At 53.4% G+C, this 11,831-nt stretch overlaps 1 protein-coding gene across 1 annotated transcript; it reads left to right on the top strand.

The window, feature by feature from the left end:
* Window positions 1–636: 636 nt before the first annotated feature.
* LOC133362452 (histone-lysine N-methyltransferase 2D-like) lies at window positions 637–11,595 on the top strand. The gene is made up of 4 exons (XM_061581400.1): window positions 637–1,826; window positions 2,831–3,512; window positions 6,483–7,592; window positions 11,006–11,595. Exons 2-4 carry the CDS (start codon window positions 2,838–2,840, stop codon window positions 11,558–11,560), a joined length of 2,340 nt encoding a protein of 779 aa, XP_061437384.1. The 5' UTR covers window positions 637–1,826; window positions 2,831–2,837; the 3' UTR covers window positions 11,561–11,595.
* The last annotated feature ends 236 nt before the right edge of the window (window positions 11,596–11,831 follow it).

The raw sequence follows: 11,831 nt of genomic DNA, 5'->3' as shown, positions 1-11,831 counted from the left end.
TTTGAATATATGTAAAATACATTTTTTTTGCCTAAAAAGTGTAAAATTTTGGGAATTTTTTTTCACGAACATTAATTGTCTGGCACAACGAGTCTGTGTGGAAAATGTCAGCTCGATTGGATCACGGGAAGTGGGTTAAAAAACGATCGAAAGATTTGCACGGTCGTAAGCAAGCACGCAAGCGAACTTAATATAAAGGATTTAAAAAGGAGCGTGTAGATAGTTTTAAAATATAAGTTTTTGAATTTTTTTATGATAGAATATAGTCTGGTCATCGGTATGAGATAGCGATACCAAGTTTGCAGTCGATATCATATTGGGAAGTGTGTAAAATTTGAGCTACAAGATGTCTTTTTTGAGGAATTTTGATTTAAAGCTTTTGTGACTGCAGGGATTCATCTTCTTGGTTCTTTCGGTAAAGCCATTACGTAGAAGGGAAATAATAAAGTAATAAAATAAAACATCATGAAATAATATAATGTAAAAATATAATATAATAATAAAATATCTTAATATATTATATTATTTTATTATGTTTTATTTTTAAGGGAAATAATAAAACAATAAAAATAAAACATCATAAAATAATTCTCACGAAGTTTCAGACGCTGTCTTTCCGACAGACCTGTTCTTCACCTGAGGACGGCTGCTTGCGTTGTGGCCGAAACGTCGTGAGAATTGTATTTTCTGATGTTTTATTTTTATTATTTTATTATTTCCCTTCTACGTATTTTATAATAAAATAGTATTTTATAATATTTAAATTTTTTTATTTATTATTTCCCTTCTAACGTATTTTATAATAAAATAGTATTTTATAATATTTAATTTATATTATTTTATTATTTCCCTTCTACGTATTTTATAATATGTAATTTTTATTATTTTATTATTTCCCTTCTACGTATTTTATAATATTAATTTTTTTTTATTTTATGATTTCCCTTCTACGTATTGTATAATAAAATTTTATTTTATTATGTTTTATTTTCATTATTTTATTATTTCCCTTCTACGTGACTTTACCGAAAGAACCAAGAAGACAGACGAAGTGAGTTCAATAAAATCTTGGTAATAAAAACGACGTTTCGGACCCAAAAAAAGCGGCCATCTTCAGGTGATAAATATTGCTTTTCTGTTGTGACTTTAAGCAATTTATAAATAACACTTTTTACCCAGCAAACAAAAATTGTGTTACATAGGGTAATTAGTCGGCAGCGTTGTCGGGTTATTTTAGCATGAATGAAACAAACATATAGCATTAAATAATCATCATTATCATTGTAATATTAATAACGTTATATTGTCATTATGATAAGGTATCGAATTTAACTAATATATAACATTAAATGATCATCATTAGAATCATCTTACTATAATATTACTATAGTAATAATATACACCATTTAATTATCATAATTATAATCGTAATAATTACTTTAATAATATTATATCAATAACATTAAAGTTTACAGTAGGGAGAGTGGGGGAGGGGGTGGGGGGGGGAGAGGGGGGGAGTCCCTTATCCGCTCCACGATTTACAAACGCCTCTTCTCACCACCGCCGGCTAAAGCAGACTAACGAATACACAGCCAATCCGCGCGGGGGATCCTCGTCACGTGCCCCGCCGCCGACCAATCAGCGCCAGGATCAGCTCACCCGTCCACCAGCTTGGAGCCCGCCGAAGATTTTAAACGGGCGGAGAGAATTTTTTTGGGATTTTTAAATAAAGAGATGATTCCAATCCTCGCCGCGTTCTTCACGTAAGCGGAGGTGCGGGACCAGCATTAGACGCGAGCTTAATGAGGCTCGAGACCCACTGAGAGGTGAGCGGCTTTAAACGACGGTGCAGAGGCTAGGCCTCGCGCGGCCTCGACTAGTTTCCTAGCGGAGCCTGCGGCGGCAAGGCCTCGGTTGTGTGCGGCGAGTTTAGTTTTCTATTTCTTAACGGTTTTATTTTTGAACGGATTTCCTTTTTGAACGGTTTTAGTTCTTGAACGGTTTTAGTTAAATTGTTAAAGGTCGCTTTGGTGACGCGTGTCCTACGGGCAGCGTGAGTCTGGTGTTTGTTTGTGGTGCAGTGTTTTGAGTGTGGTAAGTGTTGAGTCTGATGCTGTGTTGAGTCTATGGTGCAGTGTTGTTAGTATTATCGGTATTGCTGAGTCTATGGGTAGTGTTAAGTCTATGGGCAGTGTTGAGTATATGGGTAGTGTTGAGTCTGGGCAGTGTTGGGTCTGGGCAGTGTTGAGTCTGGGCAGTGTTGAGTCTATGGTGCAGTGTTGAGTCTATGGGGGCAGTGTTGAGTCTATGGTGCAGTGTTGAGTCTATGGTGCAGTGTTGAGTCTATGGTGCAGTGTTGAGTCTATGGTGCAGTGTTGAGTCTATGGGTAGTGTTGAGTCTGGCGCAGTGTTGAGTCTATGGTGCAGTGTTGAGTCTATGGGCAGTGTTGAGTCTATGGGGCAGTGTTGAGTCTATGGGCAGTGTTGAGTCTATGGGGCAGTGTTGAGTCTATGGTGCAGTGTTGAGTCTATGGCGCAGTGTTGAGTCTATGGGCAGTGTTGAGTCTATGGGGCAGTGTTGAGTCTATGGGCAGTGTTGAGTCTATGGGGCAGTGTTGAGTCTATGGGGCAGTGTTGAGTCTATGGGCAGTGTTGAGTCTATGGGCAGTGTTGAGTCTATGGTGCAGTGTTGAGTCTATGGCGCAGTGTTGAGTCTATGGGTAGTGTTGAGTCTTTGTTTTTTGTTTGTTGCGGTTGCACCGGATTCAAGAGCCGAATGGCTCACAGGGCTACGTACCTAACGCGTGCAACTTTGAACTCTGAGGTGCAGGGCTACGATGAGCGCGGGCGGAGGGGGTGACAGCGTCTCACGCCAACCCCTCCGTGGGAGCTCCTCGTCAGCGCACAGCGGCGGCGGTGACAACGTTGCTCCGGCCGCAGACGAGAAGGGGGACGAGGAAGTGGAGGAGGAGGAGAGAACGGTGGAACAACAACAACAACAGCAGCAGCAGCAACAACAACAACAGCAGCAGCAATGGCCACAGCAACCTACCAGCTTCACGGTGCAGCAGTATGTTGTGGGGCCACAACAGGGTCTCCAGCAACAGCTCGCCAAGCCCGCCCTTCAGAAACTGATGGAGCAGCAACAGCAACAGCAGCAGCTGCTGTCGCCGCATGCGGTGTTGAAGCAGGGCCTGCAGCAGCAGCAGCAGCTGGTAGTGACTCAGCAGCAGCAGAAGGTGGTACTCCAACATGTAGCGCAGCAGCGGCAGCAGCAGCTTCCGCAGAAGATATTGAAACAGGTGGCGCAACAGGGCACGCAGCAGCAGTTGGTACAGCACAAGCAGCAGCAGCAGCTCATGCAACAGCAGGTGCTGCTGCAGCAGCAGCAGTTTATGTTGCAGCCGCAGCAAGTTCTTTTACAGCAGCAGCAACAGCAGCAGCAGCAAGTCTCCGCACCGTGCGCTGTTCACCAAAGGTTCAAACAGGTGCCCTGCACGTCGTTCATACAGGTACGGCTGCAACGTCGCACGGACGTTGGCGCTGCGTGGAGGGCTGTTACGTGTGTGAGTGTGTGTGTGAGAGTGTGTGTGTGTGCGTGAGTGTGTGTGCGTGTGCGTGAGTGTGTGTGCGTGTGCGTGAGTGTGAGTGAGTGTGTGTGTGAGTGTGTGTGAGTGTGTGTGCGTGAGTGTGTGTGAGTGTTTGAGAGTGCGTGTGTGCGCGTGAGTGTGCGCGTGAGTGTGCGCGTGAGTGTGCGCATGAGTGTGTGAGTGAGTGTGTGCGTGAGTGTGTACGTGTGTACAGGTGTGTGTGTGTGTGTACAGGTGTGTGTCTGTGTGTGTACAGGTGTGTGTGTGTACAGGTGTGTGTGTGTACAGGTGTGTGTCTGTGTGTGTACAGGTGTGTGTGTGTACAGGTGTGTGTCTGTGTGTGTACAGGTGTGTGTGTGTGTGTACAGGTGTGTGTCTGTGTGTGTACAGGTGTGTGTCTGTGTGTGTACAGGTGTGTGTCTGTGTGTGTACAGGTGTGTGTCTGTGTGTGTACAGGTGTGTGTCTGTGTGTGTACAGGTGTGTGTCTGTGTGTGTGTGTACAGGTGTGTGTCTGTGTGTGTACAGGTGTGTGTGTGTCCAGGTGTGTGTCTGTGTGTGTACAGGTGTGTGTACAGGTGTGTGTCTGTGTGTGTACAGGTGTGTGTGTGTACAGGTGTGTGTCTGTGTGTGTACAGGTGTGTGTTGTGTGTACAGGTGTGGTGTGTGTGTGTACAGGTGTGTGTGTGTGTGTACAGGTGTGTGTGTACAGGTGTGTGTGTGTGTGTGTACAGGTGTGTGTGTGTACAGGTGTGTGTGTGTACAGGTGTGTGTGTGTACAGGTGTGTGTCTGTGTGTGTACAGGTGTGTGTCTGTGTGTGTACAGGTGTGTGTCTGTGTGTGTACAGGTGTGTGTCTGTGTGTGTACAGGTGTGTGTCTGTGTGTGTACAGGTGTGTGTCTGTGTGTGTACAGGTGTGTGTGTGTACAGGTGTGTGTCTGTGTGTGTACAGGTGTGTGTGTGTACAGGTGTGTGTGTGTACACGTGTGTGTCTGTGTGTGTCGTGTGTGTACAGGTGTGTTGTGTACAGGTGTGTGTGTGTGTACAGGTGTGTGTGTGTACAGGTGTGTGTGTGTACAGGTGTGTGTGTGTGTACAGGTGTGTGTACAGGTGTGTGTGTGTGTACAGGTGTGTGTACAGGTGTGTGTGTGTACAGGTGTGTGTGTGTACAGGTGTGTGTGTGTACAGGTGTGTGTCTGTGTGTGTACAGGTGTGTGTCTGTGTGTGTGTGTACAGGTGTGTGTGTGTGTACAGGTGTGTGTCTGTGTGTGTACAGGTGTGTGTCTGTGTGTGTACAGGTGTGTGTCTGTGTGTGTACAGGTGTGTGTCTGTGTGTTTACAGGTGTGTGTGTGTGTACAGGTGTGTGTGTGTGTAGGGAGCGGTAGTGTAGCGGTTAGCGCGCTGCGCTATGAACCTGGCGATCCGGGTTCGATTCCCGCTCACGGCTAACACCAGTGACGATTATCTGAACCGGTCCTGGGCCTCCCCTAGGTCGACTCAGCCTTCAATGAGTACCTGGTGCGGTGTGTAAACATCGCCACTAGGGAGACAAAGGCGGTCGGGCGTGGTGCTGGCCACCCACCCCCTCGGGTACCGTTCCGGCCTTCATAGGTGCTCGCTAACAGCACTTGCCCCTACAGTCTGTTCAGGCTATACGGGGGATCTTTGTCTTTATCTTTGTGTGTGTGTACAGGTGTGTGTGTGTGTACAGGTGTGTGTCTGTGTGTGTACAGGTGTGTGTGTGTACAGGTGTGTGTGTGTACAGGTGTGTGTCTGTGTGTGTACAGGTGTGTGTGTGTACAGGTGTGTGTCTGTGTGTGTACAGGTGTGTGTCTGTGTACAGGTGTGTGTCTGTGTGTGTACAGGTGTGTGTCTGTGTGTGTACAGGTGTGTGTCTGTGTGTGTACAGGTGTGTGTGTGTACAGGTGTGTGTCTGTGTGTGTACAGGTGTGTGTCTGTGTGTGTACAGGTGTGTGTGTGTACAGGTGTGTGTCTGTGTGTGTACAGGTGTGTGTCTGTGTGTGTACAGGTGTGTGTCTGTGTGTGTATGACTGGGGAGCGGTGGTGTAGTGGTTAGCGCTACGCTGCGCTATGAACCCGGCGACCCGGGTTCGATTCCCGCTCACGGCCAACACCAACAGTGACGATTATCTGAACTGGTCCCGGGCCTCACCTAGGTCGACTCGGCCTCAAATGAGTACCTGGTGCGGTGTGTAAACATCGCCACTGGGGAGACAAAGGCGGCCGGGCGTAGTGCTGGCCACCCACCCCCTCGTGTGCCGTGCCGGCCTTCATAGGTGCTCGCTAGCAGCACTTGCCCCTACAGTCTGTTAAGGCTACACGGGGGATCTTTGTCTTGATGGTGTGTTGGACCCAGAGTCGGCTCCGGTTTGACAGCAGAGGTCTTACTCCGAATCAGTTGAGCGGCGTGATCTGTTTACCTTGGTGATCAATGCTGCTGCTGATGGTGATGATGATGACGGTGATGATGACGGTGATGATGATGACGGTGATGATGATGACGGTGATGATAATGACGGTGATGATGATGACGGTGATGATGACGTTGACGATGATGACAATGGCGATGGTGTTGATGATGGTGATGATGCTGATGATGGTGATGATGATGGTGGTGATGATGGTGGTGATGATGATGACAATGGCGGTGGTGATGACAATGGTGATGGTGATGACGACGATGATGATGGTGATGATGATGGTGATGATAATGGTGTTGATGATGACAATGGTGATGGTGACGACGACGACAATGACGATGACGATGATGACGACGACGACGACGATGATGACAGAGTGTCGCGGCCGCTACGGCGATCAATCCCGCCGCTGGCGACAGTAACCATGACAGGCGTGCTCCGTACCCCCACAGCTCTCCGCTGCTCCGGTCAGCCTCCAGAGGGTCCTGTCATCCGCCACCACGGCCGCCACGGCCGCCACCACCACCACGTTGGCAGCTTCGCGATCAACAGCAGCAGCCACCACCAACCCGACCCCTTCCATCGCCACCACCACCACCACCAGCGGCGTTAGCCCCGGCGTTCAGCAGCAGCTGCTGCAGCAGCAGGAGCAGCTGCAGCTGCTGCAGCAGCAGCAGCAGCAGCAGTTTGTATTGCCAAGCACCGTCACGCTGCAGCAAGAAGCGCCGGCTCCGGTTCTCGGCAGCGCCGCTGGAAGCATCGGAAGCGCCGCTGGAAGCGCCGTGGGAAGCATCGGAAGCATCGGAAGCGCCGCTGGGATCACCGCGGGAAGCATCGGAAGCGCCGCTGGAAGCGCCGTGGGAAGCATCGGAAGCATCGAAAGCATCGGAAGCGCCGCTGGGATCACCGCGGGAAGCGCTTCTCCCGGTGGGGCGTCGCTAGCCGCTACCGGGAGTTTGCCGGGAGCGCCGCGTGAGCGCCGTTTGCCCGCGGCTCTCCCCGGAGGGACGGTGCGCCACTTGGGGCCCGGCGCTGGCAGCGCTCGCCCCGGCAGCGGCGTTAGTATCGCTGGCGTCTCTCCGCAGCTCAGCAGCCTGACTCGGGGGCAGCTGCTGTCGCAGCATGTCGGCGGTGGCGGTGGTGGTGGTGGTGGTGGCGGTGGTGGTGGTGGTGGCGGTGGTGGTGGTGCCCTGTTGCTGCTGCAGCAGCTGCGTCTGCGCTGCAGCGTGGCGGAGGTGCGGCGTGCGCAGCTAGAAGGACTTGGAGGACGACGCCGCCGCCTGCTGCGGGAGGCGCTCTTCCTCAAGGGGGGCGGCAACATGGTGGACTTCCCGGCCTTCTGTCGGAGGCCCGGACACTCGGCCGTCGCCACGCTGCAGCAGAACGAGTTGGAGAGCGGTGGCGGTGGTGGCGGTGGTGGTGGTGGTGGTGGCGGTGGTGGTGGTGGTGGTGCGGTGGTGGTGGTGGTGGTGGTGGAGAAGCAGCAGCAGCAGCAGGGTGGAGGTGGTGGTGGTGGTGGAGTCCTGGTGGACGAGTCGAGGTGCCGCGTGATTAACGACGAGGTGAGAGCGCTGAGGGAGGGAGGGAGGGGGGGGGAGTGTGGTGAAGGTGAGTGGGGGGTGAGCGGTGGTGGGGGGGTGGGTGAGTGTGGTGAGCTAGCGGTGAGCGAGTGGTGAAGGTGAGTGGGGGGGTGGGTGGTGATGGGGGGGTGGGTGAGAGCGGTGAGCGAGTGGTGGTGAGGGGGGGAGATGGGTGAGTGTTGTGAGGGTGAGTGGGGGGTGAGTGAGGGGGGGTGAGTGAGGGTGAGTGGGGTGGGTGAGTGGTGAGGGGGGGGTGAGTGGTGAGGGTGAGTGGGGGGGTGGGTGAGTGGTGATGGTGTGTGAGGGGGGAGGCAGAGGTCGCAAACGGGTTTTGATTCCTTACCCGTACCCGGCCGCACCAGGGTCGCAAACAGGTACCCGTACCCGTACCCGGCCGGGTACGGATAGCCGGGTATCGGGTAGGGTACGGGTATCAGGTAGGGTACGGGTATCGGGTAGGGTACGGGTATCGGGTAGGGTACGGGTATCGGGTACCCGGTTGCGACCTCTGGGGGGGAGTGAGTGGTGAGGGTGAGTGAGTGGTGAGTGAGTGAGTTGTGGGAGAGTGAGTGGGTGAGTGAGTGAGTGAGTGGTGAGTGAGTGGTGAGGGTGAGTGAGTGGTGAGTGAGTGAGTGGTGAGTGAGTGAGTGAGTGAGTGGTGACCTCCCCCGACAGGTGAAGGTGGTGAGTGGTGGGTGAGTGAGTGGTGAGTGGTGAGTGAGTGGTGAGTGAGTGAGTTGTGGGAGAGTGGTGAGTGGGTGAGTGAGTGAGTGAGTGGTGAGTGAGTGAGTGGTGAGTGAGTGGTGACCTCCCCCGACAGGTGAAGGTGGTGAGTCGTGAGTGGTGAGTGAGTGGTGAGTGAGTGGTGAGTGAGTGGTGAGTGAGTGAGTGGTGAGTGAGTGAGTGGTGAGTGAGTGAGTGAGTGGTGAGTGAGTGGTGGGTGAGTCGTGAGTGGTGAGTGAGTGAGTGGTGAGTGAGTGGTGAGTGAGTGAGTGGTGGGTGAGTAGTGAGTGAGTGAGTGGTGGGTGAGTGGTGATGGTGGGTGAGTGAGTGGTGAGTGAGTGAGGGTGAGTGAGTGGTGAGTGAGTGGTGAGTGAGAGTGAGTGAGTGAGTGGTGAGTGGTGAGTGAGTGGTGGTGGGTGAGTGAGTGGTGAGTGAGTGGTGAGTGAGTGAGTGAGTGGTGGGTGAGTGGTGAGTGAGTGGTGAGTGAGTGGTGACTTCCCCCGACAGGTGAAGGTGGTGAGTCGTGAGTGAGTGAGTGGTGAGTGAGTGAGTGGTGAGTGAGTGAGTGAGTGGTGAGTGAGTGGTGGGTGAGTAGTGAGTGAGTGGTGGGTGAGTGGTGAGTGAGTGAGTGGTGAGTGAGTGGTGACCTCCCCCGACAGGTGAAGGTGGTGAGTGGTTGGTGAGTGGTGAGTGAGTGGTGAGTGAGTGGTGAGTGAGTGGTGGGTGAGTGGTGAGTGAGTGGTGGGTGAGTGGTGAGTGAGTGAGTGAGTGGTGAGTGAGTGGTGACCTCCCCCGACAGGTGAAGGTGGTGAGTGGTTGGTGAGTGGTGAGTGAGTGGTGAGTGAGTGGTGAGTGAGTGAGTGGTGAGTGAGTGGTGAGTGAGTGAGTGGTGAGTGAGTAAGTGGTGAGTGAGTGGTGACCTCCCCCAACAGGTGAAGGTGGTGAGTGGTGGGTGAGTGAGTGGTGAGTGAGTGGTGAGTGAGTGAGTGGTGAGTGAGTGGTGAGTGAGTGGTGACCTCCCCCAACAGTTGAAGGTGGTGAGTGGTGAGTCAGTGAGTGGTGAGTGAGTGAGTGGTGAGTGAGTGGTGAGTGAGTGGTGACCTCCCCCGACAGGTGAAGGTGGTGAGTGGTGAGTGAGTGAGTGGTGAGTGAGTGGTGAGTGAGTGGTGAGTGAGTGAGTGAGTGGTGAGTGAGTGAGTGGTGAGGGTGAGTGAGTGGTGAGTGAGTGGTTTCTGTGGGTCTGGGTGTCTGTGGGTCTCTGTGGATCTGGGTGTCTGTGGGTCTCTATGGGTCTGGGTGTCTGTGGGTCTCTGTGGGTCTGGGTGTCTGTGGGTCTCTGTGGGTCTGGGTGTCTGTGTGGGTCTGGGTGTCTGTGTGGGTCTGGGTGTCTGTGGGTTTCTGTGGGTCTGGGTGTCTTGTGGGTTTCTGTGGGTCTGGGTTTTTGTGGGTCTCTGTGGGTCTGTGGGTTTCTGTGGCTATCTGGGTGTCTGTGGATCTCTGGATCTGGGTGTCTCTATGGGTCTCTATGGGTCTGGGTCTCTATGGGCTCTATGGGTCTGGGTGTCTCTGTGGGTCTCTATGGGTCTGGGTTTCTCTATGGGTCTCTATGGGTCTGGGTGTCTCTATGGGTCTCTATGGGTCTGGGTGTCTCTATGGGTCTCTATGGGTCTGGGTGTCTCTATGGGTCTCTATGGGTCTGGTTGTCTGTATGGGTCTCTGGGTCTGGGTGTCTCTGTGGGTCTCTATGGGTCTGTGGGTCTGGGTGTCTCTGTGGGTCTCTATGGGTCTGGGTGTCTCTATGGGTCTCTGTGGGTCTCTATGGGTCTGGGTGTCTCTGTGGGTCTCTGTGGGTGTCTCTGTAGGTCTCTATGGGTCTGTGGGTCTCTGTGGGTCTGGGTGTCTGTGGGTGTCTCTATGGGTCTCTATGGGTCTCTGGGTCTGTGGGTCTCTGTGGGTCTGGGTGTCTGTGGGTGTCTCTATGGGTCTCTATGTGTCTCTATGGGTCTGGGTGTCTCTATGGGTCTCTATGGGTCTGGGTGTCTCTGTGGGTCTCTATGGGTCTGTGGGACTCTGTGGGTCTCTATGGGATGGGTGTCTCTGTGGGTCTCTCTGGGTCTGGGTGTCTCTGTGGGTCTCTATGGGTCTCTATGGGTCTGGGTGTCTCTGTGGGTCTCTATGGGTCTCTATGGGTCTGGGTGTCTCTGTGGGTCTCTATGGGTCTCTATGGGTCTGGGTGTCTCTGTGGGTGTCTCTATGGGTCTGGGTGTCTCTATGGGTCTCTATGGGTCTGGGTGTCTTTGTGGGTCTCTGTGGGTGTCTCTGTGGGTCTCTATGGGTCTGGGTGTCTCTGTGGGTCTCTGTGGGTGTCTCTGTGGGTCTCTATGGGTCTGGGTGTCTCTGTGGGTCTCTGGGTCTGAGTGTTTCTGTGGGTCTCTATGGGTCTGGGTGTCTCTGTGGGTCTCTATGGGTCTCTATGGGTCTCTATGGGTCTCTATGGGTCTGGGTGTCTCTGTGGGTCTCTGGGTCTGGGTGTCTCTGGGTGTCTCTATGGGTGTCTCTGGGTGTCTCTGGGTGTCTCTGGGTCCGTACGTAACCAACCGTGATGGCCGGATGTGACCTCTGTGTGGGTCATCGGTGAGTGACCTCTGCCCCCCCCCCCCCCTTCCCCGTAGCAGGAGGGTGCCGTGCTGAGGATCTGCCCATGCACCGCTCCCACAACTGCTCCCTCCTCATCAGCACCATCATCAGCGCCACCATCATCAGCAGCAGCACCACCACCATCATCAGCAGCAGCAGCACCACCATCATCATCAGCATCATCAGCACCACCATCATCATCAGCATCATCAGCACCACCATCAGCATCAGCAGCAGCAGCACCACCACCATCATCATCAGCACCACCACCATCAGCACCAGCATCATCAGCACCACCAGCATCAGCAGCACCACCATCATCAGCAACACTACCAGCACCATCATCAGCAGCACCACCACCATCAGCACTACCACCACCACCATCATCAGCACCACCACCACCATCAGCATTACCACCACCACCATCATCATCAGCGTCGCTGTCATCAGCAGTGGCGATGGCGTCGTCGTCGGTGACGTCATCGGCGTCGCCCCAGCTGCCGTCTCCCATGGCAACGGCGTCGGCGGTCGCCGTGACGACCGCATCGCCTGCCGCTGGTGGTGGCAGCGGCCAACGTGAGTGGTGGTGACGGTGGTGGTGGTGACGGTGGTGACGGTGGTGACGGTGGTGACGGTGGTGACGGTGGTGACGGTGGTGGTGGGTGACGGTGGTGGTGGTGGTGACGGTGGTGGTGGTGGTGACGGTGGTGACGGTGTTGACGGTGGTGACGGTGGTGACGGTGGTGACGGTGGTGACGGTGGTGACGGTGTGGTGGTGGTGACGGTGGTGGTGACGGTGGTGTGACGGTGGTGGTGGTGGTGGTGGTGACGGTGGTGACGGTGGTGACGGTGGTGACGGTG

The sequence above is a fragment of the Lethenteron reissneri genome, unplaced genomic scaffold (genome assembly GCF_015708825.2).
Source record: "Lethenteron reissneri isolate LAM-NWPU_2019-01 unplaced genomic scaffold, ASM1570882v1 scaffold_1487, whole genome shotgun sequence".
NCBI lineage: Eukaryota > Metazoa > Chordata > Hyperoartia > Petromyzontiformes > Petromyzontidae > Lethenteron > Lethenteron reissneri.
Note: the sequence above shows the minus strand (reverse complement) of the source record. Positions and strands in the feature narration are given on the sequence as shown.